General features: G+C 36.5%; 1 protein-coding gene across 4 annotated transcripts in view; it reads right to left on the reverse strand.

Moving 5' to 3' along the window:
• Positions 1-15,928, reverse strand: part of SYTL3 (synaptotagmin like 3) — a 102,353-nt gene extending 86,425 nt beyond the window's left edge. Inside the window, exons 1-6 of one of the 4 annotated variants that reach the window (XM_023503304.2) lie at positions 15,682-15,928; positions 14,520-14,610; positions 8,567-8,696; positions 4,560-4,613; positions 1,788-1,915; positions 1,180-1,673 (exon numbers count right to left, since the gene is read on the reverse strand). In XM_023503304.2, the coding sequence (XP_023359072.1) occupies positions 1,180-1,289 (110 nt within the window). In that variant the 5' untranslated portion in view covers positions 1,290-1,673; positions 1,788-1,915; positions 4,560-4,613; ... (1 more) ...; positions 14,520-14,610; positions 15,682-15,928. Of the gene's footprint in view, positions 1-1,179; positions 1,916-4,559; positions 4,614-8,566; positions 8,697-14,519; positions 14,611-15,681 lie in introns of all 4 variants that reach the window. The other 3 variants (XM_031937552.1, XM_031937553.1, XM_023503309.2) reach the window with 3 other exon arrangements.
• Positions 15,929-23,983: the final 8,055 nt, after the last annotated feature.

A 23,983-nucleotide genomic window follows, 5' to 3' on the forward strand; every position in this document is an offset into this window, starting at 1 on the left:
TGCTACTCTGTTAAATGGATAAAAAAATAAATAGAATGAGCTCTTTGAAGAGTAGATCATCGATTTTTAGGAAAAGGTCATTTCTTCAAATTCCCTCAGTTCCTTCTCTCTGCTGCTTCAGCTTTTTTGAAATTCTTCCAATTCAATTGCAAACTCAGGATCTTATTTAAAGGTGTCAGCAAAGAAGGAGTTATTTAGATGCCTTTCTAGGCCTTATTTTCCCAAGTATAAAGTGAAGAGGAACTTAGACTTCAAGATTCCCATGATTTAAAGCTCTTTAAACTTGTAGTTGTATTTTCTAAATAAGAAAGGAAGAGCAATGATTCTGAGTTTACATCCTGCCTCTTTCACTTACAAGCTCAATGTCTTTGGGCAATTCATTTAACCCCTCTGGGAACTCAGTTGCTTTCTTTGAAAAACGAGAAGATTAGATTAGATGATCTCTAAAGTCCCTTTCAACTCCAAATGCATCAGATCCTCCTTATTTTTCTCTAACTAAGCTCTCTAAATGAAGAGGAAACTAAAAACTGAAAATGCAAGTCTATATAGTGTAAACTACTTTAGCTCTTCTTTTATGGGCTGGTGGGGGCTGGTGGTTATGTGGAAAGGTAAATGCCGGGTGTGAATAAGGTTTTACCTCCCCCAAATCCATAAGCAATGCACTGTCATAAAACGAAGGAGATAAGGGCTGACAAAGTGAACTCTGTCAAACTGGGTATTTCCCTGAGAGCTTGTTTGTTGGCACATATGGCATCTTGAGTTGGCAGCCTTGTCAGTGTCGGGTTCCAGCTTTCACTCAAGCAAATTTGCATCTTTAACCAACAAACTCCCAAATCTGCTACCAAATACTGGAGTGAAAAATCTTTAACTTTAGGGTACTTGTATATCCAAGGACTGACTCGGTAGGTGAAGCAATATTTGTTAGAGCAAATGAGTCACTAAAAAATGACTAAGAAAAATAGGTCTCTAACTTCCTGCCCATCTTTTGATTTTAGATGGACAGGGATGGTGACCTCCACCCCAACTCCTTCAGCCTATGGGCTTTCTCAGAGGCTAAGAACATTCTCCAAGTAATCCACTGATTTGCTAGTTTCTCTAAAAGAGGAAAAAAATGCAATAAAAAGTGACACCACAAAACAGAAAACAAAACCATGACATCATGCTCAGAGGCCAACATACCTTATCCTTTCCTCCTCGACCTTTTGTACCATCTGATCTCGGTACAAGACCTGAAGCACCATCTCACGTTCCGGCTCCTTGAGGGAATTCAGATTAACTTCTTGGGTCATCTTCTCGTTCTTTATTTACCAGATCCCAAACTTGGTTAGGTACCTCATTCCACCAAACAATTCCCCCTGTTGTTTTGGCTTCAATGCCTGTGAAGAATAGTGACTAAGAGTTTTTGAAAGAGCTAACCTCTCTTATTTCATTGGTGATTGTGGTTTCGTTCTTTGTTTTTTGTTCTTTTTTTTCCCCCAATGTGTCATGCACTTTGGGAGGGGAAAACATCAAGAGTTTGTTTTTCTGTGCTTAAATCTTTATTTCCTAAACCGCTTTGCCCTCTGGTGTTTTCACTGGTCATCCTTCAAAGACAAAAACATCTCCACATTGGAGAGTTGGTTCCAAAGGCAAGGTGTGGTCCCAGGTAGATATTTTGGCAGGCAAAAGGCAATCTGCAAGTTAAGGGGTATTTTCGTTAAACACACGCACACACACACACACACACACACACACACACACACACACTATAAATAGCTTGTTTTACTTGCAATATTTTATTGATTTACTTATGGCTGGCAAAGATTAACCCTGTTAGGGATGATATGGACGGTAGATCTGCATAGAGAGAAAAGTTGGGCTAGATGACCTCTAAGTGATCTTCCAACTCTAAAGAGTCTATAACCTGGTTCAAAACCTGTAAGAAAATAAAGAAAAAACTTTTTTTTTCTCATTTTTCTTCACCTAGAATAATGAAAGCATTACTAAACAAAGACTAAAATATTATGCACAAAGATGGAGCTTTTTTTCTTGACTTGGTGCTATGAATTTTTATGAGCATTAAATAGATGATCCCATATTTAGTGAACATAAGATTGCTCAGATTTTAATTCTATGCATGTGTATACCAGGACTTTAATAGCTAAGTATAGAAATCAGTATAAAATATGGGCCTTCCTGAACTTTGGCATTAAGAATTAGAAAAGAAATATTCTTAACCAGTTAATCAATTATTGTACCAACATATCAGATAATACTATAATAAACTTTGAACATGGCAAGTGCTTAACAAAAATGTTTGTTGAATTTAACATTTGATACTAAAATCATTTTTTTTAATCAAAGTTGCCCCAACTGGAATTTGATCATATAGAGAGATTCAGAAGCATAAGGAAACATGGAGCCATCCTCATGTGGCAATTCTATTAATTATTCATGGGTTTTTATAGTTTTTGCAGGCTGTCATATGAATCATGCCTATCTTATTTCTGTTGGGACTAGATAAAAGGTTTTGCACATATTCTGCTTGCTATCTTTTCAAGCAACTTCTCACCCACATCCCCTTCCGTCTTTCCTATCTCCACTTAAAATAGAGCCAAAAAGACATTTAATTCACAGTACAATGGACAAAAATGGGCTAATTAATTCATTTCATCAGATGCATTTGTTGTAAATAAGCATTTAATTCAGACACCTTATTCTGCAAAATAAATATATTAGACCCTTTTGTGCTCTCTCTCCTTTCTTAAATGACCATGGAAATTATTATCCATTTATATGTTTATCCCAGTCATTTGACTAACATTTAAGTTGCGATTATGTGCCAGGCACTGGGCTGATTCTAAGAATATAAGGCAAAAGCAGTCCCTTTTCTCAAGGAACTCATAGTCTAAGAGGGAAGGGGAGGAAAGATATACACTGAGCATAGGACTAAGAACAACAATATTTCATTATTAAATATCCAGCTTGATTATTGCTATATTACAGAGGACAAAGAGACTTCTGGAATGAGGATAAAATAATTTCTTTCCTATAGTTTCTATCTCTCAATCCCTTTGTTCATTTGAGAAAGTAGAGTTCTAAGGAGATTCCTCAGCTGAGGAATGGGCAGGAGGGGTCTGGTAAACCTAAGAACACACACAAATTTCTGACCATCAGTTGTATGACACAGTTGAAATAAGAGCCCCAGGGGAAGCAATAGAGGACAGTTTAGATCAGTTCAGAGCTGAAAAGGAGCAGTTGATGAAGAGTTTTTTTTTTTTTTTTTTGATGATGAAGAGTTCTAAGAGGGACTCATAGGAAAGGTTTGATCCCAGCCTACATCCAACTTCCTGATGTCATGACTCTCTTTCAGAAGGACAAACAACAACAACAAAACAAGCAGCCCGACGGAGGAGAGGAATGAGTTTCATATACATTGGCTAAGAATTCTGTCTGAAGAGAGCTATAATCCTTTCTGCCTAGAAAAGGTTGCCTAAGCACAGAATCTCCAATAGATGGATAAGGCACAAATATCTCCAAAGATGAGACTTGAGTTAAGAACAGCAAAATAGAAGTTCCATAAGGACAACTATTTCCTTTTTTCTATTTGTATTCCCAGTGTTCAATCCAGTACCTGGCACACTGCAAGCACTTAATCAATGCTTTTTCATTCATTTGTTCATTCATTTATTCTCCATTTTTAGATGTCTGACATAATTCCTATAGAAGTACACTCAAGACCACCCTTCCCACTGAAGATACATATATTTGTGGGAGAGTAAGTTCAAGGTATATTAAATATACTTAAATAATATATTAAATAATGATTTAATTAAAATTAATAAATAAAATTAATTAATTCCACTGCTCTTTAATTGAGTGTACTTCTATAGGAATTATGTGTCAGACATCTAAAAATGGAGAATTTTTAAATTTAATTGGAATACTGTAAATACTGTGGTCCACTGGTAAAACTAAAATATATTGGTAGCTGCTCAAGAGTATGATTTAGAGATTTTGACCCACAAACATATAGAATCTGAGGTAACTAATAGGTAGCCCCAGAATGGTGCTTTGTTAGCTACATATGTATGGACAATAATTTCTTAAATGATAAATCTAATGGTTTATTCTTAGTCTTCATCTTTCTTGAACACTTCAGCATTTGGCACTGTTAGCCTCCCTACCTATTGGGACACTCTCTCCTCCTTTGGATTTTGTGACACTGCTCTTCTCTAGTTCTCCCGTGGGACTGTTTTTCAGTGTCCTTTACAAAATCATCATCCATGTATACTATATATATATATACACACATACACACAACATGTATGTATGTATATATGTCCATGTATACACAGGGGCATGTGATTTTACTGGTGCAGGGAATTCCTACCTCTGGAGATCTGTAACTGTTCTGCTACTTAGAAACCTAGAGAGTTGCCTAAGGCATTGAGAGATTAAGTGGCTTGCCCAGGGTAAGAAAGTTCAGAGGGTTCTAACATCAGGATGCAAACCTAAGCCTTCTGGACTCTACCTGGAGTCAGAAAGACCTGAACTTAAATCCAGCCTCAGACACTTACCATCTGTGTGATTCTGTCAAAATACTTAACTTCTGTTTGCCTCAGTTTCCTCAACTGTGAAATGGGGATAATAAAAAGCAATTACTTTGCAAAGTTATGAGTATCAAATGAGGTATTTGGACAGTGCTTAGCCTAGAACATAGTAGCCACTATACCCCACCTCCATCCCCATCCCCACCTCTACCACTCACATACACACAGGCTTATTCCCTTCTCCTTTCAGCTCCTAGATGGGAACTCTATTTACTAAGCCATATTGCACTACCATCACCCCCTCTCTTTTCTCCCTCCCTTTCTCTCTCTCTCTCTCCACACACACATACATATTATATCTGTAAATGCATTATATATCTCTCTATATATAGCTCTCTCTATATATAGAGAGAAATCTCTCTTTATATATCTATATCTATATCTTAGTTTTTGCAAATAGAAAATGAACTGAAATCATAATTGAATGCAGGGAAAAAATAGTAATTGGCAAATATATAATATAATATATAATGATGATTGAACCTTTCAATGTTCTAGGCAAATTTCTAAAACTATACATTACTAGGAAAGTGCAGACCTGCATTAATAGAGGAAATTTATTCACTTGGGAACTATATATACCAGTGAAATCACCTAATTGGGTATCTGATCATGGATAATGATTTTGCAAAGAGAATCATTATCATCTGGGAAAGGAACAATCAAATAAAAGGAAAATCAGAAAAGGGGAATTTCATAAAAACCCAGGGAAGAGATGTGTCCTGAAAGAAGAGATGTTCAATAGTATCATATGTTGCAAAGAGTCAAAGAGGATGAGGACTGAAAACAAGCTATCAGATTTAGCTATTAAAAGGTTGTTGGTAACTCTAAGATACCACTACACACCTGTCAGATTGGCTAAGATGACAGGAAAAAATAATGATGATTGTTGGAGGGGATGTGGAAAAACTGGGACATTGATTCATTGTTGGTGGAGTTGTGAACGAATCCAACCATTCTGGAGAGTAGTTTGGAACTATGCTCAAAAAGTTATCAAACTGTGCATACCCTTTGATCCAGCAGTGTTACTACTGGGATTATATCCCAAAGAGATTATAAAGAAGGAAAGGGACCTGTATGTGCACGAATGTTTGTGGCAGCCCTTTTGTAGTGGCTAGAAACTGGAAACTGAATGGATGTCCATCAGTTGGAGAATGGCTGAATAAATTGTGGTATATGAAAATTATGGAATATTACTGTTCTGTAAGAAATGACCAACAGGATGATTTCAGAAAGGCCTGGAGAGACTTACACGAACTGATGCTGAGTGAAATGAGCAGGACCAGGAGATCATTATATACTTCAACAACAATACTAGATGATGACCAGTTCTGATGGATCAGGCCATCCTCAGCAACGAGATCAACCAAATCATTTCTAATGGAGCAGTAATGAACTGAACTAGCTATACCCAGAAAAAGAACTCTGGGAGATGACTAAAAACCATTACATTGAATTCCCAATCCCTATATTTATGCACGCCTGCATCTTTGATTTCCTTCACAAGCTAATTGTACAATAATGTCTGATTCTTTTTGTACAGCAAAATAATGTTTTGGTCATGTATACTTATTGTGTATCTAAGTTATATTTTAATATATTTAACATCTACTGGTCATCCTGCCATTTAGGGAGGGGTAGGAGGTAAGAGGTGAAAAATTGGAACAAGAGGTTTGGCAATTGTTAATGCTGTAAAGTTACCCATGTATATATCCTGTAAATAAAAGGCTATTAAATAAAAAATAAATAAATAAATAAAAAAGAAAAAAAAAATAAAAGGTTGTTGGTAACCATGGAGAGTATGGTATGATCAAGTGGTGAGGTCAAAAGCTAGAGAGCAAGGAGTATTGAGAGAAAAGAAATAGGAGGCAACATAGGGAGCTTTTTTCAGGAATTATGCTGTGGATTTAGGACAGTAGTTTGGAGGGCTGGCAAATGAAGGTTTTAAGGATTTTTGTTTTTGCTTATTTTGTTTTTTAGGATAAGAGAGATCCAGGTATATTTGTAGATATCAGGGAAGGAATTAATAGACAGCAGGATTAAAAACGGGAGTGAGGAAGTGATTGAGGGAGCAAGCTGTAGGGGGAGGTGGGTAGGAATTAGATTAAAGGCAGAGAGATCCTGATCTTGGCTAGAAGGTTCAATTTTCTCTAGAAACTTGAGCAAAGGAAGAGAAGATAGTATATCATTTTAATGGATTTTAATGGACATAGAACAAGTAAGATTGGTAGTCTCTATTTTTTTGTAAGAAACTCTTATTAAAAACCTTGTTTCTGACATTTTAGGAATGGGATGCTGTTTCTCACTGGTATTTCTCCTGTCCCCTTTTGACTTTGTACTATGATTCCCTCTATCAGTAGCACTTCTATTGCCATCTCCACCCTATCCCTACATACAATAATCATAATGCTGTATTGGTTTTCCAGAGCTTAATGACCTTCTGCTATACTAAAGACAATCTTGTTACATCTTCAGTTGAAGATGATCCTCATCTCAACTTCCTCCATCATTCTGTCATTGGACTGACCCTTTCCTCATCAGGGTAAGGGTAGATTTTTCTGAGAAATGGGCCACTCCTCCAAGCACCCACTGTGAATGACTCCCACAAGGTCACCTATGGTGGAATAAAAATGCTTGTTGGCTTATCCCAACTCTGATGGATCATAAGGTTTTCTTGCAGCACAGATGTGCTCCTCTCTGCACCACCCCCCCCCCCATACACAATAGTGACTTCCTTAAAAGTAGTCTTAGGGCATTCCTAAAATTCTGTCTTCCCACCATGAGCAGTGTTTTGGGGTCTTTTTTTTAATGTAAGATCTCTTCCTGAAGGCCCCACGTACCAAAATTGGTTGTTCCACATACTGGAACTGCTATTTATTTTTCTGTCTCATCCCTGTGGAGTTAGCAAATACAGCAAAACTTGTACATGTGGGAAACTATATATGGATATAGTGGAAAACAATATATGGATTGCATATGCATCCATATGCAAAGATGTGGAAACAGGAAAGTGGAAACAGGCGGGGTATATGCAGAGGAGAGAAAGTTGTCCGATTTGGCTAAAGCATAGATTATACAGAGGAAAACAACATGAAATAAGACTATTAGCTTGTAAAGGTTTTGAATGACAGGCTAAGATGCCTGACCTTTATTTGGCAAATTATAGGGAGCTATTGAAAGGTTTTGAGCAGGGAAATGACATGATCAGTTTTTGTTTTGTTTTGTTTGGTATAAGGAAGAATAATTTAGCAGTGATTCAAAGATCAGACAGGAGGTAGGGAGGAAATAGAGGTCAGAAAATTTGTTCCAAGACTGTTGCATTAGTATAAATGGGTAATAATGAAGGTCTGTACCAGGGTGGAGATAGTAGATAGAGAGAAGACTGTTTCAAGAAATTAGGAGAGTCCAGATGATTTAAGGAGGTGCGAGATCAATTCAGGTCTGAGAAAACCTATCTCTGATTGGGCCTGTCAAATCTAAGAGCAAAAATTTCTTTTCAGGATCCTTTCAATGAATGTTATTTAGACCCTAGTACCATACTGTGATGCACAAGTTGCTGTTTCTTCACCTAAGAAGGATGGTGCACTTGGATTCCTGTCATCAGTCTTTTTAATGTCCTTATGAACTAATGGTGAATAATAAATTGGTTTTCAGGTAATTTGTGTCATCTTTAAAAGATACCAACTGTTACATTTCAGAAGTGTAACTCCTTATTGCAAAAATGTGAATGGGAAGGGAATTTCTGTCTAGTTCAACCTATACCTGGAAGAAAAACAAAACCAAACTCTCCCCAACATCCTAAAACAGCAGTCATCCAGACTTAACTGGAAGACCTTAAATAACAAGGAAATCATTTTCTCCCATGGTAGCTTTAAAAAGTAAGAAGTTTCCCCTGAAATCAAGCCTGGTTTAACCCCTAGAGCTGAGCAAAAAAAAATTTAATCTCTTTCCCACATGACTGCATTTCAAATTACCTGAAGACAGATTTTTGTGTTTCTCCTTAGTCTTCTTTTCATCAGGATTTTTCAAGAATCATCCTACAGCACAAATTCAGGAGCTAAAGCCAGGAAGTGCCGTTGTTAGAGTCTTAGGCTTCAGGAAGACCTAGGGTCAAATATAGCCTCAGAAACTTACTAGTTAATTTGACTTTAGGCAAATCACTTAATTCTGTTTGCTGCAGTTTCTTCAATTGCAAAATGGGGATAATAATAGCCTCTAATTCCCAGGATCAAAGGAAATAATACTTATAAGTTCTTAACACTGTAACTAACACCCAATATGTGCTATATAAATATAGCATATATTTGTAAATATATGTAAATATAAGTTTTTCATTTCATCCATGTCTGATTCTCCAAGACCCCCATTTGGGCTTTCTTGGCAAAGATAATGGAACGGTTTACCATTTCCTTTTCAGCTCGTTTTACAGATAAGGAAACTGAGGCAAAGAGGGTGAAGTGATTTACTCAGTCACATAGTTATAAGTATCTGAGGTTGGTTTCCAACTCAGGAAAAGAAGTCTTCCTGACTCCAGGCCTAGTGCTCTATTCACTCTGCCTCCTAGCTGTCCAATATATAAACAGTAACTGTTACTACCATTTTAACTGCCCTCCTCTGAACAATCTCCAGTTGATTAACATCTTTCCTACAGAGTACTCAGAACTCAACACAATGTTCAAGATAATTTCAACCAGTTCATAAGATGACAGTCTACTAGATACCTAAATAGGTATTATGAAGAACATAAAAGCATATGAGTTCATCACCCTAGGAATGGCCAAATGTCCTGATTCTGCAAATAAATCATTGATTATAATAGAATTTCTCAGATCTTAGAATATAAGCTGTGATTCAGTTCACACAAATTAGAATCAGATTTAAGGTTTTTTCAACAAATATCTCTTAGATCATTTTCCTATTTAGGGTTTTCCCTGAGAACATCTTTGTTCTTTGTCTTATTTTATCCTTATTCATGGTTTCCCCCTAGAAACATAAGAATTTGGTTTATATGGAGTTCTACAAAAAAAAAAAAAAGAATAAATCCTCAGTTCTCAAGATAATGGCATTTTACATATAATATAGGCTTCATTTAATCAAACAAAAAATTACAAAATACTTCATCTCAGCTTACAAATAGTTAAGACATCTCTCTTTCTCCTTGTTAGATCTCTGCCCTCCCCAGGGATCTATATATTTCCCTAGACTTATAGTACTATAATACCTCTGCTTAGCCTCTTAGATACCTCTGCTATCAAGGGAAAAGAATCAAAGGTTGCTGGAGAGTAAGACTACACTTTTCTCTGGTGAGTTTATGGCTCCCTGGAATGGCAGCATGAGTTCACAAAGAGAGCCAAACAGTAAAACAGATTGATGGAAACAAATCAATTGCCAAAATCAGAAAAATAACTGAAAATGTATAATATACTGCATATCCACAGTGCCATGTTCACATAGAAAAGATATTCTTTGTTTATGAACTAGTACCATAACAGTGATATATATATATATATATATATATATATATATATATATTACCTCATCTCATTTCTGCCTGCCATATAACATCTCTCTATAAAGCTTTTCTTTATTTTCACAGACACCTCTCCTCTTTGAACTCCATGGCATTTTGTTTTTATGTCTTAGAACACTTATTCCATGTTGCTTTGTTGTAGAACTATTTCTGAACACTATATCTTCCACTGGTTTCTGGAGTATAGGAACCGTGACTATTTGTCTCTTCGTCTCTCTTAGTGCCTAGTGTCCATGCCTAATTTATACTGGATGCTGAATATTTATTTAATTAATGATCACAATGAATTTGAACTTGAGTCTGAAACTCCCTCATAAGACTACAAACACATACACACATACCCTACACATTTATGCAGTATATTTATGAGCAATAGTGAATAAATTATAGAAGGCCATAATATTGTCAAACTCAAAAGATTAGCAATATGTGTATAAAAATACTCTAGTATTCTTTAATGATGGATGTACCTATCATGAATATATACATGTCCTTTATACGTCGTTACCCAGAGACAAAGTCTGGGTCACCTCTGGATCATATCCTTTTATTAGTTAAAGCTTTGCTTTCCCATAATTTTAAACAGTTTAGTTGTATTCCTTTGAAACTCCTTTATCTTTGTTATATCTTTCTTGATATTCTTCAGAAGCAGAATTCTTTGAAAAATGAACCCCATAGAGATTAAATGACTTGCTTGAGATCACATAAATTGCATCTTGCAATCAAATCCAAGGTCTCTACAATCAAATCAGCCTTTTTGATTGCATTACTTTGTTTCATGGTTTAGAACATTTCTTCAAAGTCAAAAAAGTTTTCCTAGAGATAGTGAATAATAAAATAAAGTATAACTAATTGGCTATGTTAAGTACTATGAAAATACCAAGGAAGCAAGGGACATTCCCAAATGTCTTGCTATGTGTTTCTAGAAACAGAATGGGATATCTAGGAGAGTGTTTTTGGATCTAAGAATGAAGATCTTATCAACAATGAGGTTAAATAGAAATACTGAATCTCTATTGCTAGATATACATCCCAGGAAAGTCAAAAGACTTCCCATATAAAACAAAAATATTTACAAAAGTTCACAAAAAAAAGATCACTACCAAAACTAAACAAAACTAAAAAACAAAATGATGCTCATTGATTAACAAATGGCTAAATAAATTGTGGTACATGAATGTCATAGAATATTACTGCACTACAAGAAATAATGACTATGGAGAAGCACAGCAATATACATCATAATTGCAATAATGGCAATAGAAAGGATGAAAACAAAAATGGAAACTGAATGCTCTGAAATTATAATGACTAAGACCGGCCCCAAATGAGGGATATGAGAAAGTTATCTCCCTCCAATTTTTATGAAGTGGGAGACTATGGACATCCACATATAGTTTATATAAACTATCAGAAATGACTGCTGTTGGTAATTTTTTAAAATTAACTTTTCTTTTCTTTTAAAGCTTTTTATTTTCAAAACACATGCATAATTTTCAACATTCATCCTTGCAAAACCTTGTGTTCTAAATTTTTTGTCTTCCCATCTCCCTACCTTCTCCCCTAGATAACAAGTAATCCAATATATGTTAAACATGAGAAAGAAAACAAAGTGAAAACAAACAACAACAAAAAATAAAAATACTATATTTTGATTCACACTCAGTCCCCACAGTCTTCTCTCTGGATGCAGATGGCTCTCTTCATCGCAAGACCATTGGAACTGACCTGAATCATCTTATTGTTGGAAAGAGCCACATCCATCAAAATTGATCATCATATAATCTTGAAGTTACTGTGTACAATGTTCTCCTGGTTCTATTGACTTCACAAAGCATCAGTTCATGAAAGTCTCTCCAAGCTTCTCTGAAATCATCCTGCTGATTGTTTCTTACAGAACAACAATAATATTCCATAACATTCATATACCATAAATTATTCAGCCATTCTCCAACTGATGGGCACACACTCAGTTTTCAGTTTTTTGCCACTATAATAAGGGCTGCCACAAACATTTTTGCACATGTGGCGCCCTTCCCCCCCCCCTTTTTTTAAATCATCTCTTTAGGATACAGGTCAAGAAGAAACACTGCTGAATCAAAGGTATGCATGGTCTGATAGACCTTTGGGCATAGTTCCATATTATTCTCCAGAATTATTGGATCAGTTCACAACCCCACCAACAATTTATTAATGTCCCACTTTTCCCAACCCCTCCAATATTCATCATTATCTTTTCCTGTTATCTTCGCCAATATGAGAGGTGTGAAGTGGTACCTTAAAATTGTCTTAATTTGCATTTCTCTGATCAATAGTGATTTGGAGCATTTTTTTCATATGACTAGAAATGGTTTTAATTTTTTTATCTGAAAATTGTCTGTTCATATTCTTTGTATGTTAGTAGTTTTAATAAATTGTTTTCCCCCTAACTTTTAGTTATTATTAAAATGATTGATCTCTGGTTGGGGAAAGGATATATTGAGAAATATAGGTGATATAAAAACAAGTACCAATTTTTTTTAAAGCATGGGAATAAAGAAATATTTTGCCCCCACTCTCTACTACCAATGAAGCTAGCAAAGCAGCTCAGGTTGGACAGAAGGGAAGTTGAGTAATTTCATAGTTATATTTTATGTAGGAAGTAAAGACTTTAGTAGTCAGACACAAATCTGTAAACAGAAAGCAGACAAATTCCAAGAGAGTTAACCCGGTGAGGAGAAAAAAAGTGAGAAGTGGAAGAGGCAGAGAAGAAACAGAAACACTACATTTTAGGATAGTGGTGATTTTCTTTTTCCACTTTTCTTTTTACTCCTCTTTTTTAACAAATATTTGTAAGCACCTACTATATTCAAGGTACAAAGGAAACAAAGTTTTGGGTTTGGGGTTTGTTTCTTTTTCTTGAAAATCAGTTTCTTTATTTTTTCTTTTCAAGTAGTCTGGAGTATAGTATAACAGCAGTAATAATTAAAACCTAAAATGCTAATACACTTGTTTGTCCTTCTACCAGTCTTCTTTCAAATATGTTACATCATGAATTTTTATTTTTTATTTTTGGTGAGGCATTTGGGGTTAAGTGACTTTCCCAGAGTCACAAAATTAACACGTGTTAAGTATCTGAGATCCTATTTAAATTCAGATTCACCTGACTCTAAGGCCAGTGCTCTATCCACTGTAAGAGGAAAAAGAAAGAAAGGAAAAAAGGAAGGAAGGAAGGAAGGAAGGAAGGAAGGAAGGAAGGAAGGAAGGAAGGAAGGAAGGAAGGAAGGAAGGAAGGAAGGAAGGAAGGAAGGAAGGAAGGAAGGAAGGAAGGAAGGAAGGAAGGAAAGAAAGAAAGAAAGAAAGAAAGAAAGAAAGAAAGAAAGAAAGAAAGAAAGAGAAAGAGAGAAAGAAAGAAAGAAAGGAGGGAGGGAGGAAGAGAGAGAGAGAGAGAAAGAGAAAGAGAAAGAGAAAGAAAAAGAAAAAGTTGTATCTCTCCATTTTCAGGGGAGAGATACAACATGCACATATGTAAGGAAATACATTCAGGATATATTCAAAGTAATATAAAATAACTTCCAAAAGAAGAGAGTCCCTACAAATAAGATAATCACAAAAAGTCCATGAAGGAACATATTCCCGAGTTTTCTTTTGAAGGAAACTAGGGATACTTAACCTAAATTTGGAGGACTATTTGGCACTATATCCACCCAAGTGCTAGAATTTCGAAACTGTTAAAACAATTTTTACAATTTTAGTATAATAGATTAGGTAGGAGATAAATTGATATACTGAAAGATGGCTAGATTTGGACTCACAGGACCTTTGCTAAAAGAGGAAGCAGATCATAGCGAATGTCTTCTTAAAAGACAGAATGGTCTAGATTCAAGTCCTGTCTCATACAAACTAACTTTAAGACAATGGGTAAATCATTTAATCTCTCAAAACCCCACGCAGCTTTCTCTAAGATTAAGTTATAAACAAATTGTTGAGCTGCCTGGACGGTCTTTACAATGATTAAATGGTAGACTGGATTCCCAGACTACCTCACCATACACATAATAGCTCATCTTTACTTGGAATATTTGATTTGACAAATTGGAGAAAATATCAAGGCAAGAAGCAGGAAAAGTGGGAGTGGGAACAAAGTTGTTGCATTCTCAAGTAGTAGTTTCCTATTCTTTCATCCAATGGGTCGGTGATATGTGTAAAACGAATTATCATACCAAGGGGAAAGAAATTGTGATACAAGAAGATGGAAAAAATTACATTCAAAGTGATAAAGAACAAACTGGAGCAGATTTACATGAATAATTACATTTTACTGCTGCCCAGATCTTAGAAGAAAACGACAATGTACTGTCATAGAGCACAAACCACAGCCTCCCCTCCCCTCACATTTCAGAGAAATGATCACTCACTCCTTAGGATGGTCGTTCACCACAATCACTTCTGTGAGAATCTTTGCTGTTGAAGAACATAAGCATACTGCTGACTTACTGTTTCAGAGCCCTGGGGAAATTTTGAATGACTAAATTAGCATTGACGGTTTACCAGTAATTGACACGCATCACTATTGACTTCTGTAAATTTTATTAAAAGCAGTCCTTAAATGTTCAATCAACTAAGTCAGAAGAAAATAAACAGTTAAAAATTGGTGTGAAGAATTGTATCAATACTAAAAACAAATTTAGAAGGCAAATGCCAGTTCTTTTTAACTTTAAAAAAATCTCTGATCTTTAAAATTGTTTCTTCTCGTACATTTGAGAGGTTAAGCGATTGCCTACAACACAGGGGATAACGATAGGATTTGAATCGAAATCTTTTGACTTCAAATTCACACACATAAATACATGTGTATGTAAAGGGTGTGTGTGTATGTGTGTGTGTGTGTGTGTGTGTGTGTATGTGTGTGTGTGTAATCCTGAGTATTTGTAACATCTCTGAGAGAGAAGAACATAATGAAGTTGACTTATTCCTGAATATTCAATATTAAGACCTAGAAACTAAAGAAATACATAACATTGTGTTAACAGCTTTTTAACCTATAGCTACCAGATGTGACATTTTCCTCTTAATTTTATAAGATTGTACTTTGGAAGAGCATAGATCTGGAAGGTACCTCAGAAGTCATCAGATCCATTTACATTCATCCTACTTAGACTGAAAGCCTACATCTGCAGAAATTAAGTAATTTGCCAGAGGTCACATTGGGTCTAAAAGGTCAGTTGGGGATTTGAATCCAGGTTTGCTAAACTCCAGAGCCCAAACACTTTCCATTCTACCAAGTACTGCTACAGATACCACTTTTTCTATGTCGTTTTAATTATTCTTTTTTCCCCATCTTATTTTAAATTTTGTAAGATTAAATATTAAGGACATGTTCAGAATTCAAGCTCAGGTCCTGTGACTCCAAATCTAGCCATCTTTCCGTGTGTCAATTTATCTCCCATCTAACCTATTACACAGCCAAGTTCCCAACTTAAATTACTTCCCCTTTCACCAACTCAGCAATCTGGAAGATTTTACAGAAACAGACTCTACCAGAAAGTAGTTGAATTAGATTGAAAATGCCTGTCCTACCTTTTGGTGTGCCTTAGGAGTAGAGTCCAGGGTAGCATGTCTAGAGATAAGGAAGTCACTCTTGCTTTTTGGTTTGAGAAAATGACTTCATACTCTTTCCTTCCTGTTGGTCCAAAGCAGGAGCAGCAGTTCTTTGAACCACAGATTTCTAGCTCATGGGGGCTGTGACTGCTAAGGCTGTCATCCTCAGTGATGATTGCTCTATATTGAGTAGTTTCTGCTACCACAAGAACAAAACAAAGACCAGTAACCACACCAAGTAGCTTTATAAATGACTTTTTTTTTTTTTAAGGCAGGCAGGCCAGAGGAAGTACACAGCTGGTGTGAGCAAAACATATTGCTACTCTCACGGAAATCCCAACCAATCTCAGAGGATGAAGATATTCAAATCTCCCCATATTCGTGATGTTTGGTGATTCGCCTGATTCACCACAAGTCTTTGGTGGTGGAAAAGCATCATAAATTTGGAATCAGAACATCTGGATTTGATCCTTTTTTTTTTTTTTCTGAGACAATTGGGGTTAAATGACTTGCCCAGGGTCGCACAGCTAGGAAATGTTAAAGTGTCTGATGCCAGATTTGAACTCAGGTCCTCCTGACTTCAGGGCTGGTGCTCTATCCACTGCACCAATTAGGTGCTCCTGAATCCTATGTTTTCCATTACAAACTGTGTAGACTTGACCAGAATGAGGGGATTAGAGAATATAAACTCTAAGGTCTCTTCTAGCTCCAAATTTTTCATCCTATGGATTGAATTTCTTTGGTAACATAAATTTTATTTATATTAAGTTTTATGTAAATTATATGATCGTCTCAAATTAGTTTGCAAATATAAACTCATTCATAGAGTTTACTTTTTTGACAGGCAACTGCCTTAAGTCTAGTTTTAAGACTTTTTTGTGCCATTAATTTAAAGATGTTTCCTGTGTAAATGAGATTAGGCTAGATAATCTCTATGGTCCCTTTCAGTTAAAAAATTCTAAGATCTATGATCTAAGATTACAAGGAGGTAAATGTGAACTAGAGATTAGAATGGCCAAAGAGGCTTCAAATTCAGGGACTGAGAGGCAAGTTGAAGCATTGAGAAAATAAAACAGAAAAGATATGAAAGAGAATGATTCGGGACAATAATCTAGGGGATAGGCACTAAACAAAAAATTTTATTAAGAATGTGTTTCATCTACTGGTCATCCTGCCATCTGGGGGAGGGGGTGGGGGGTAAGAGGTGAAAAATTGGAACAAGAGGTTTGGCAGTTGTTAATGATGTAAAGTTACCCATGCATATATCCTGTAAATAAAAGGCTATTTTATTTAAAAAAAAAAAAAAAAAAAAAAGAATAAATTTTACATTGATTTTCAAAAAAAAAAAAAAAAAAAAGAATGTGTTTCAAGGGATACTTATGTGAGAAATGGATTTATTTGGTTTCCACAATATAAAAATTAAATTGAAGGAACTTGTTGTGCCACAGTTCCCTTTTATTGTCTTGACTCAGTTTCCCTAATTGGCCTGCCTCAGTTTCCCTAATTGTCCTGCCTCAATCCCCCTGGTCCCAACATCACCTTTCCCTCCTCATCATTAGAACTGATATAATTTAGAACTGGCTACACTACACCCCTGCTTCGGTCTACCCAGTGGCTTGGAGTCATATGCATATATACTTCCTGGGAAATTCACATTAGCTGCTGGATGCTTTGAGACATCAACCCTGGGGGCAGCATGCTCTCCCTTTCAAATAAAATATTAAAAATTCTCTAATCTTTATCTTGCCTCAGTTTTTCCAGTATTAAAAAATGAAACTTAAATTGAAATCCACAGGGCCATTGGATGGAGGTTATCTTGACCAAAACAATGTAATAATGGAAGCTCTTTGGGGGCAGGGACTGGGTTTGTAATCAGGGTTGGTGGCCTGAGATTAGAGAAAAAATCTTTTGTTCTTTGACCCCCCCCACCTTCCACTGTTATCTTCCCCTTCTAGAATGGAAATTCCTTGGAGGCAGGGACTGGAGTAGGAAAGCATCCAGCCTAGTTAAGTATTTGATAGCCTCAGGCTTTCTTACCTCATTTTTATTTTTTTTTTATTAAACTTTTTTATTTTCAAAACATATGCGTGGACAATTTTTCAACATTGATCCTTAAAAATCCTTGTGTTCCAAATTCCCCCTCCCTTCTCCTACTTTCTCCCCTAGATTGCAAGTAATCCAACATATATTAAGTATGTACAATTCTTCTGTACATATTTCTACAGTCATCTTGCTGCACAAGAAAAATCAGATCAAAAAGGAAAAAAAATGAGGAAGAAAACAAAATGCAAGCAAAGAACAACAAAAAGAGTGAAAATGCTATGCTGTGATCCACACTCAGTCCCCACTGTCCTCTCTCTAGGTGCAGATGGCTCTCTTCATCACAAGATCACAAGATCACAAGAACTGGTTTGAATCATCTCATTGTTGAGAAGAGTCACATCCATAAAAATTGATCATCATATAATCTTGTTGCTGCAGTAAACAATGAATCCTGGTTCTGCTCACTTCACTCAGCATCAGTTCATCTAAGTCTCTCCAGGCCTCTCTGAAATCATCCTCCTGATTGATGAGATTGGGGTTCCTGATGGTCAGGGAGTTAAATGATAAGGTTAGTGGTAGGTTTGGGGTTCAGGGAAACAAAGAGGTTTGGCTTCCCTAAATCCCTCTAGGATTCAGGACAGGGTAGGAAGTTGTGGGAACCCCCTTCTGGTGGCGCAGAGATCCTTCATAAAGGGATTTACAAACCTGGAAAGCTAGACTGGTAAAAGAAGTCAGCTATTGCTATGCATGAATAGAAAGACTGAATTCCTTGGTGGCAAGGTCCCGACAGAGAGATAAAGTTTCTAATAGAGGAGTCCTGGCAGAGAGAAAGAGAATTTTTAGCAGAGAAATCCCAAGAGAGGTATAAAGTCTTGTTAGGGAAATAGGTAAGGAAGGTAAAGAGAGGGTAACGCTGAAAGAGAATATCATTTCAGTGTGCAAAGGTTAGGTCCTCTGCAAGGACTGAGTTTAAAATTGCCGTTTTTATAAGGAAATCTGAGACAGAAGTTCCAATTGATTGAGATTCCCTTAATGTTGTCACTGCCCCCAGGCATAGATGAGACCACTTACTGGGAGTAGTTTTAAGCCAACAATAGGGATCAATAGAAATCTAGATCTCCTGCTAAACGAGATTACTTCAACTAGACCCACCAAGATAAACCACTTTCTCTTGATTCTCTGGGGCAGGTCTCTCACAGAAGCAGGGTTCAAGGAGAATCTCTTCTTCAAGGAGCTTTCAAGTGCTCTACCTCATGGCTCATTCCCAGTCAGAGAGAGCGAAAGAGAAAGTGTTTCAGGGCTCCCCTCTCATGATCAATTCTTACAGAACAATAATATTCCATAACATTCATACACCGTAACTTATTCAGCCATTCTCCAACTGATGGACATCCACTCAGTTTCCAGTTTCCTGCCATTACAAAGAGGGCTGCCATAAACATTTTTGCACATGTGGGTCCCTTTCCCTCCTTTATGATTCCTTTAGGATATAAGTCCAGTAGAAACACTGCTGGATCAAAGGCTTACTGCATTTTTACAAACTGCACCTTAAAAACCCCAGACAATGGGAAAGAAGCTAGGAGACTGGGGAGGGGAGCTCAAGTTGGGGAATAAAAAGGGATGTCTTTTGCCTAAGTGTGTGTGTGTTTTTTTCTCTCAAACCATGCTTTGTGTGTCAGACATTGAGTATTTTTTCTTATGAGAAAGAAATAAACTTTTTTCCTAGGCTCATACTCGGATTTTTGATTGTTTTAGTGGTCACTACTGTCCCACACACTTAGGGGGGATAAAATTTAACCAAGAGGTTTCACCAGATTTTTAGCCTGGCATATAAGCAAGGCAGGAGCAGCTCCATTTTCAGTTTGTACTAAATACTGTTTATTAATAGTACACAAAATCATTCTTGGTATGCCCACACACTCAAGGAGATGTGCTAATGTCTCTCAGCATCATATAGGTCTCAATCTTAATTCTAGTTCTGAGAAATGAAACAGTACACATTGCAGGTCAAAGAAAATGGCCCTGCTCAGAACTACAGGCTAATCCTGAATTCCCAATGGGGGCTAACATGGTCTTATACCTAGGGATATTGGATCCCTTTATAAATACATAAATCACTCAGGCAAGTCAGCAAACATTTATTAAGCACATACTATATGGCAAAAATTGTGTTAATCACTAGGGATACATAAAGAGGCAAAAGATAGTCTTTACCCTCTCAGTCTAATAATGAGGAAGACAACAAGCAAACAAATATGTACACCTTATATACAGAATAAATGGAAAACTAATAAAAGGGAAGGCATTAGAGTTAAGAGAGGTTAGGAAAGGCTTTGTGGAGAAAAGTGGATTTTAGCTGGGACTTAAAAGAAGTCTCAGAAAATAGTAGGTGGAGATTGGGAGAGAAAGAGATATTCCAGGAATGGGGAACAGTCAAAGAATATGCCTAGAGATGAGAGATGAAGTGTCTTCATGGAATAGCAAAGAGTACATTAGAAGGGAGCAAGACATAAGAAGATAGAGAGGGGAATGGAACAAAGAAATGAAATGTTTTGAATACCAGAGGATTTTGTATTTGATCTTGGAGGAGATTCAGAGCCACTAGAGTTTATTGATTTCTATTTGCATCTCTATCACTTAGCACAGTGCTTTTCACATAGTATATACTTAATAAATGTTTTATTGCACTGCATTCATTTATTCATTCAATGTTGTACCTTTTTCAAATATGTGTTTTGTTTTGTTGACATTGCTTTGTAAAATTTAGTATAATTCATTAAATATTCCAATCATAAATTCTCAGACACTGAGAAAGGCAAGAGAGAAAATCCTATTTACCCAAACCTAGGATGAAACTGTCTTTATATCTCAAACATAGTCATGCATATCTAAGCTCCCCATAACCTGGCACAGAGCCTTGCACATAGTAAGTGTCTAATAATTGTTGAATTGAGATAAATTAAAAAGTTGTAAAAGATTACAAGTTATGTCCCCAAGAGAAGTGCTATCTGACATGCTTTATTATCAGGTCTTATTAATATCATTAGATTAGTTTTAGATTTAATAGAATTAATTAATTAATCTAAATTATTAAATTAATTTATTATTTATTAAATAATAATTTATATATTCTTCTTTACATAATATCTACATAATACATAATATAAATATTATGTAAAGATATTATGTAAGTATCTCATCTTCTTTACATAAAATGTTCTTTACATAAAATGAGAATGAAGGGCAGCAAAGAAAGGGCAGAGAGCAAAAGGGAGGAGTTTGATTTCTAGCTATAAGCAATCTGGCCTTAGTGCTTTCTAGCTACATAAGAGGCTCATTACTTTTTCTCCTTTTCTCAAGGGAGAAATTAAAAAACAAAACAAAACACCAAAAGAAAGGGGTGGTTGCTTTCTTCACCTTCCCAATCTCAGGCCCGTATAAGAAGAATCTGGTGTCACCTGGCTTGATTCTCTCCTTGTCAAGATAAGCTCCCCAATTTTTTCTCCCATAATCCTATAGCTGGGACACCTCATGCTACTGGGAGAAGGCTTGTCTGGGTTATCACGAACTCTATGCTCAGCAAGTTTTTCTTGACTGAAGACACCCAAACTTGGAAATTCTTGCAATTTTTAGCAAAGTTCCTAGAGAATTTTTGCCATCTCTTCACCTTCTCTGAGTCGCCAGAAGAGACAAAGTGCTATAAGATGGCTTTAAGCAAAGATGGGACAGTCCTCTTTTATGTCATTTTTGTCTGTATCTGCATCTCTGTGTACAATATCATGTTTGTTCTGTGAGTTAGATTTTGTTATCTAGAAAGATTTAAAACGCAACCAGCAAGAAAAACTTCTATGCTGTAGTTAGGTTACTGAGAATATTTCTTAAAAAGCCTAACTTTTTCCTGTGGACTTCAGCTTTGGCCAAGCTGGGGTTTACACACACAAAAAATTAGCTAATTAAAATTAAATAACATCTTAGCAGATTCTCAAAGTTTTGAAAGCAATAATTAGGAAATTTGGCAATTAGTCATTTTAAGATGGCAAGAAAAATTCCTGAAACATTGGGGATGATTCCAGGAATTTACCCCATTCTGAAAGAAAAGAAAAAGAAAAAACAAAATAGGTAAATAACAACTTTTTGCTAACCCTTCCTTGACTCCTATCTTGTTTGGAATTCCCTTCTGTTCCTTTAGGAAAGCACACCAGAAGGGATTAAGGGACCCTGTCCACTCCACTCCCCAGAGTCCTGAGTATATCTCATTTGGGGGAATTGCTAAAAAAGTCAATCTAGCTCAAGTCCCTCCATTTGCTAACTCCTGTAGGAGTTACTAGGGAAATTCATATTCTGCCCCACTATAGAAATAAGGGAAGCAACAAAACCATGGGAACCCATACAACTTTGCCCAAATGCCTCCTCAACACAGTTTTGTGAAAGTGGGGATAAGGCCCAATGGTCAGCATCCCTGAGCCCTGGCACCTGAAATTATAATCAAACTATCACATCACCCCAGCTTTCAGTAGGTTCTGCCCAGGAACTGCCTGGGAAGAATTGGGGTACCCCTGGCACCTCCCAGCATGGCAGTGTGAGATGAAAAAGTCAGCATTTGGTAAGACCACCATCCTCGGTTTCAGTTGTAGAAATGTATTAGCTATGTAATTTATGGCAAATTATTTTAATTCTGCTCCATTTTCTGATTTGTAAAGAGAAATAATTGTTGTTGTGACGATCACATGATTACAAAAGTGCTTAGTATAAAACATGCTATACAAGTGAAAACTGCTTTATTGGATATAATTGCTTCATATTTCATAAATTTATGGGCTTTTTTTTTAGATGTGATCAACAAAAAAAATGATTTTGATGTGTGTAAAGTAATTTGGAAATTTGAGCTATGATAGCAAAAGCAATTTTAAAGGAACTCTAATTAAAACCCATTAAAGGGATACATAAATAGTAATCTATTTGCACTGATAGGGTTAACAGAAGAGTTTGAAAACTTTAGGAAAAGAGAAAAGCAATTTGCTATTACTTTAAAAACTCTGGCTAATCTAGGGGAAGGAGTGAGGGGAAGGAGGGGGAAAGTAGGAACAGAAGACTTTGCAAGGGTCAGTGTTGAAAAATCACCCATGGATATGTTTTATAAATAAAAAGCTATAATAATAATAATAAATAAAAATAAAAACGCTGGCTATAAACAGCCTGCTTTTGAATTATCTAGAGTAAGACTTCTGAGGATTCTGTCTTGACTCAACTAGGGTCTCTGGAATCTTATCCCAGACCCCTTGCTCACTTATCAAGGAAACTTGGTGTCTTTGGGATGACCTTCTGCCTTAGAGCTAGCTGCCACAGCCCTTCTAATTGAGGAAGCCTCCAAGCTCACCCTAGGCCAATCACTGGAGGTCCTGACTCCCCATCAGGTTCAGAGCATTTTAGAAGCCAAAGGATATCAGTGGCTTGTTAGTGAGAGGCTTAGCAGGTATTAGGCTCTCCTGCTAGATACCCCCAACTTGACACTCCAGGTATATCACACCCTTAACCCTGCCACTCTACTCCCTAACAAACTCAACCAGGTGACATTATTTATAATTATGAGGAAGCTTTAGATTCTGTCTACTCCAGTGGTCCTGACTTGAAGGATATTCTTGATAACCCAGATGGTGAACGATTTATGGATGGGTCCAGTTTTTTTGAAAATGGGGAAAGGGTTGGGAAACTAGGTGATACAGTGGATAGAGCACCAGCTCTGAAGTCAGGAGGACCTGAGTTCAAATCTGTCCTCAGACACTTAACACTTCCTGACCCTGGGCAAGTCACTTAACCACAATTGCCTCAGGAAAGAGAAAGAAAGAAAGAGAGAGAGAGAGAGAGAGAGAAAGAGAAAGAAAGAAAAGAAAATGGAGAAAGGAAGGCAGGTTATTCTGTGGTGACCCTCAATATCCCCTTGGAAGGTAAGCCACTTCCCCTTGGGACTTTTGCTTAGAAAGCTGAACCCATTACCCTTATTAGGGGTTTGGAACTAGGGAAAGGAATGAGAGTGAACATCTACACAGACTCCAAGTATGCTTTTCATATTTTGCACACTCATGGGACTATACGGAAAGAAAGGGGACTTTTGATACCAAAAAAAAAAAATTCTTATTAAATATGCTTGGAAAATTCGACAACTATTGCAAGCTGTTCATGAACCTAGAGAGGTTTCTGTTATGTTTTATAAAGGACAACAAGAGGGAGATTCACTTCA

This window comes from Sarcophilus harrisii, chromosome 4 (genome assembly GCF_902635505.1).
Source record: "Sarcophilus harrisii chromosome 4, mSarHar1.11, whole genome shotgun sequence".
Taxonomy (NCBI): Eukaryota; Metazoa; Chordata; class Mammalia; order Dasyuromorphia; family Dasyuridae; genus Sarcophilus; species Sarcophilus harrisii.